The sequence below is a fragment of the Taurulus bubalis genome (genome assembly GCF_910589615.1).
Source record: "Taurulus bubalis genome assembly, chromosome: 17".
NCBI classification, from domain to species: Eukaryota; Metazoa; Chordata; class Actinopteri; order Perciformes; family Cottidae; genus Taurulus; species Taurulus bubalis.
The window spans coordinates 4,620,447-4,625,503 of record NC_136605.1 but is presented as its reverse complement, the minus strand read 5'-3'; the positions used below and the strand labels follow the sequence as shown (position 1 = coordinate 4,625,503).

Here is a 5,057-nt window from a genome sequence, read left to right as displayed (position 1 = left end):
GGCACTCATCTGAGTGAAGTTTTGTGTTGCGACACCACTATATTTTAAAAGCACACGCAATGGGATGGGGGAAGATTGAGGGCAAATGGAAAGAAACGGGACACAAGTACAGGCTGTCCTTTTAGAAGCACAAACTATTCTCTCCCTGTCCGGTGTTGAATATCAACTTCTCTACTCTGACATGCATTCGACGCGAGTGGCAGCACGGAAGAAATGAACCGGAATTTGCTCACGTAATTTAATTTGTCATTTTTTTTAAAGCTGAGGAACGTGCCGCCCCGAGGACACAGCCGCTGTATCCTGTAGCGTCGTTAAGTGGGTCTGCCCGTTCTGGCAGCACTTGTTTGTACTCTTAACGTTTAACGGCCTCCGTTCTCTCTTCCCGCCTGTCAGTGGAACCGTTCTACAGGGTTCTTACGGTCATGGAAAACCTGTAAAAGTCATGTAAATGTGTTATATTCATGTGTTCATAACGTTCATTTACGCTGAGTTTGAAATAATTAAGATGCTTTTAAAAGAAAGACGCTCAGAATATAAGCAGGCATACATACAGGCATCTATATAAATGTTTATTCTTTTAATCAAACTATTGTCTCATTCATTTGAGTCATTTAAGGTTTACTGTGTGCTTTGGAATCATCATTGTTCGTTTAAATTCTAAATTTTCGCACTTTTTCATGTTTGCACTGAGATTTAACCAAATGTTTGGTCATGGAAATCCATTGGTCTGAATGTGTATGAACCCTGTTGTAGCACGGATGCATTTTCGTGGCGTTCTTGCAGCAGTGTGTCTGGCTACCGTGTTGCGTAACTTTAACCGGCCCCTCCCCCGCTGTGCGCAGGTAGAAGAGCCCCACATCGAGCTGCAACCATGGACGAGATGGACCTGCCCCAGATGAAGAAGGAAGTGGAGAGCCTCAAGTACCAGCTGGCCTTCAAACGAGAGAAGTCCTCCAAAACAGTGACTGAGTGAGTAGTCGGCTCGACAAGCGAAGAGTTCAAACCACCCAAAAGTCACTGGGATGGATAGCTTTGAAACGAAATAGCTTTGTTTTTGCCAGTGTGTAGCATTTAGGAGGGTTTTTCATTTCATCTTGACTAAAAGCACACAGAGAAACATAAGAAAAAACATGTTATAATTGGACACCATTCCATTATTTAAACCACTTATTCCATCCAGGGTCGCTGGAGTCGATCCTGGACAGGCCGCCAGTTTATCTCATGGCAAAAGTTGCTGGATCAAGTTTGTCTTTTTAAGTCAAGCTTTTGTGCTCCTTAGTTGAGAGGCTGAATACCACTATCGTGTCTGTAAGGTAAATAAGAAGCTACAGGCAGCAGCAATTAGCTTAGCTTAGCACCAAGTCTAGAAATGGGGAAACGACTGGAGTGTCCAAAAGTAACACACAAAAACCGAGATATTTGTTGTATTCGCTGTGCTTGTGTTATCTTTTGCCAACACCCAACCACCACTGTAGCAACAACATTGTTGTAAACATGGAAATAAAGAGCAACTGTCCGTTGTGTTCAAAGCGAAAAAGCTCATTTCCATAAATTAGGCCTTTACATTCAATCAAACGTGACTGGTCAGTGTGGCAGCTGGCAGTTTTATTCACAGACGGCTCCATGACTACCGAGCAAACCACATCTGCCAAAGAAGGCTGTGTGATACGGTTGAAAGCTCTGGAATAAGTGCTTAAGTGGACCTCGGGTTGAGATTGTTTAACCAGCGGCTGCTCGCGAGCTAGCTCAAGCATTCAGTGGGTTATTCAATTACACACCAATATAAACGGAAAGAGATATCTGCTGTTGTTCAGTGCGATAAGTACAATGATTACACAAACACAATGACTTTGAGTGTGACAGCATTAGTCACTCCACAGCAATAAAACAGTGATATGGCTTCATTAACTATTGCTGCCTCGAGGGCTATTGTGACAATGGCGGCGCACGCTGAATCATTAAGCAAAGCTGCGGCTGTCATTAGGTTCTCTTTGTCCGTCTCATGCTCTCACTGCAGCGGCGGCACATTAATCAAGGGAGCTCAGAAGAAACACTTTTGAGGCGTCCACAGACTCGCTGCTTTTCATGTACAGAATATGCAGGGCCAGTGCTTTGAAACTGTTGTGAGGCTAAAAAAGAATACTGAAGAAAAAGAAAAAAATTATATATGCTGTATATTCACTTGAAGGTACTGTAAGGGTAACTATCGGAATTTTGCAAATGAGAAGTTAAATTCCTGAGGCAATTAAATACACCTTTGCCAATTTGAGGACACTCGTGGGCAAATTCACGAAAAATGGATTTTCGTCCGCAAACAGCCCCATGAATTGGGTATCACTTCCATCTCAAGTTTTCGATTCACAACAGATATTACACTAGCGATATTACGCTAGCAACATTACACTGGCGATATTACGCTAGCGAAATTACGCTAGCGACATTACACTGACAATATTACGCTAGCGACATTACGCTGGTGATATTACGCTAGCGACATTACGCTGATGATATTACCCTGACGATATTATGCTGACGGTATTACGCTAGCAACATTACGCTGATGATATTAAAGAAAGAAAAGAAAAAGAAACATGCACTTTATTAATCCCCTTGGGGAAATTCTTCTCTGCATTTGACCCATCCCTGGATAGGGAGCAGTGGGCTGCCCTGTGAGGCGCCCGGGGAGCAGTTAAGGGTTCAGTGTCTTGCTCAGGGACACTTCGACATGTGAGCTATTACGCTGACAATATTACACTAACGACATTACGCTGATGATATTACGCTGACATTATTACGCTAGCAACATTACGCTGATGATATTACGCTAGCAACATTACGCTGATGATATTACACTAGCAACATTACGCTGATGATTTTACGCTAGCAACGTTACGCTGATGATATTACGCTAGCAACATTACGCTGATGATATTACGCTGACATTATTACGCTGGTGATATTACGCTAGCAACATTACGCTGATGATATTACACTAGCAACATTACGCTGATGATATTACGCTGACATTATTACGCTGGTGATATTACGCTAGCAACATTACGCTGATGATATTACACTTGCAAAATTACGCTGATGATATTATGCTGACATTATTACGCTAGCAACATTACGCTGATGATATTACGCTAGCAACAATACGCTGATGATATTACGCTAGCAACAATACGCTGATGATATTACGCTAGCAACATTATGCTGATGATATTACACTAGCAATATTGCGCTGATGATATTACGCTAGCGACATTACGCTGATGATATTACGCTAGCGACATCACGCTAATGATATTACGCTAGCAACATTACGCTGATGATATTACGCTAGCAACATTACGCTGATGATATTACGCTAGCAACAATACGCTGATGATATTACGCTAGCAACATTATGCTGATGATATTACACTAGCAATATTGCGCTGATGATATTACGCTAGCGACATTACGCTGATGATATTACGCTAGCGACATTACCGTAGCGACATTACACTGACGATATACGCTAGCGACATTACTCTAACAATGTTACACTATCAATGTTAGGCTAACAATGTTACGCGAGCAACATTACACAAGCAAAAAGACGAGGCGATGCGGGGTTAACGGATGATATCAACATGCAAGAAAGACGCGATAATAATGTATTAAAAATATGTATATTTACATTGTTTTCACTCAAATCTCTCTTCATTTTCTTTGACAAAAAAAAACATCAATTCAGCATATCAGGACTACGCTCTTATTGTTAACTTCAAGTTACCGATGACAACAACAGGGCTTGCAAAGAAGCAAAGGGATATGAAATGTTCTTCTCTCTCTCTTTCTTGCCTTGTATGGAAAAAAGAGAGAACATAGATAGAGGATAGATTGTGGTGATAAACTTCCTCTGGAATTTAAAAAATGTCTCTCTCTCTCTTTCCCTCTCCATAAAGTTTGGTAAAGTGGATAGAGGACGGCGTCCCGGAGGATCCCTTCCTGAACCCGGAGCTGATGAAGAACAACCCCTGGGTGGAGAAAGGAAAGTGCATCCTTCTCTAGAAGAAACCAACCGCCACAACCTTTCACCTTGAACCACTCTGACCAACACGCACCTACAGATGAGCCCCTGGACCTGACCCTCCTGGCGGGACAACGCCTCCCAACCTCTCACCTTGAATGTACGACAGCTGCCCCCGACTTCCCCGAACACACACTCCAACAAGGGCACAGAGACACACACACACACTCACACACTCCAAACTCTGGGTTTTTTCCCCCGACCGCCACACATCCACTGCAAGTTTATTCCTGCCACGGCGATTGCATACGTTATGTGATGATCAATGCTCTTATTACATGTCTCTGTATGTTATATGATATTTATGCAGCTGCCAGTTGACACGCTTTCTACAATCTCTACTTTTCATTGTGTGCATAGCACTTTTTTTCTCTTCCATTTTTGATGAGTTGTAATAAACTGTAGTCACATTCCCACTGCCAGACTGACCGTAGATCAGCCGGAGGGAAACTCTGCTCTTACAAAATGATCATAAAGACCAAAACAAGGTTTTTGGTAATTTTTTATATGAAAGTCAATAGATTGCGCAAGTCTGTGGTTAACGAACTAACTAACTAGAACCTATAATGGTTCATAGTTAAATGACGACACACTATATTAATACAACAATTACATGCCTGTATTGGCTCAAAGACAATGGTTTTTATTCTAACTTTTTGAACACAGATATATGGGTGGTTCATATTTAGCGGTTTGAGCGATTGGGATCTTGGATACAAATCTGACGGCTATCCACCACGGTGTCGTCGTCTGCATACACTGCAAGCCGCTGTGACGATATGAATTTCATTATCACAAATTTTAAATCTGTATAGGTTCTTGTGCTGCATTTTCAAAGGATTAACTAATTGCATAACTGTGTCAATATGTTAACCACAGACACACAAACTACGCCGCTGTTACAGATCCAATTTTGGAAAGACAAAAAGACGAAACCAGACGATTTCTTGTGTGAAAACAAGCGTCTAAAACAAGATAA

At 41.8% G+C, this 5,057-nt stretch overlaps 1 protein-coding gene across 1 annotated transcript; it reads left to right on the top strand.

The window, feature by feature from the left end:
- Window positions 1–862: 862 nt before the first annotated feature.
- gng13b (guanine nucleotide binding protein (G protein), gamma 13b) lies at window positions 863–4,059 on the top strand (the record flags this gene model as incomplete). The annotated part of the gene is made up of 2 exons (XM_079232573.1): window positions 863–969; window positions 3,954–4,059. Exons 1-2 carry the CDS (start codon window positions 872–874, stop codon window positions 4,057–4,059), a joined length of 204 nt encoding a protein of 67 aa, XP_079088699.1. The 5' UTR covers window positions 863–871.
- Window positions 4,060–5,057: the final 998 nt, after the last annotated feature.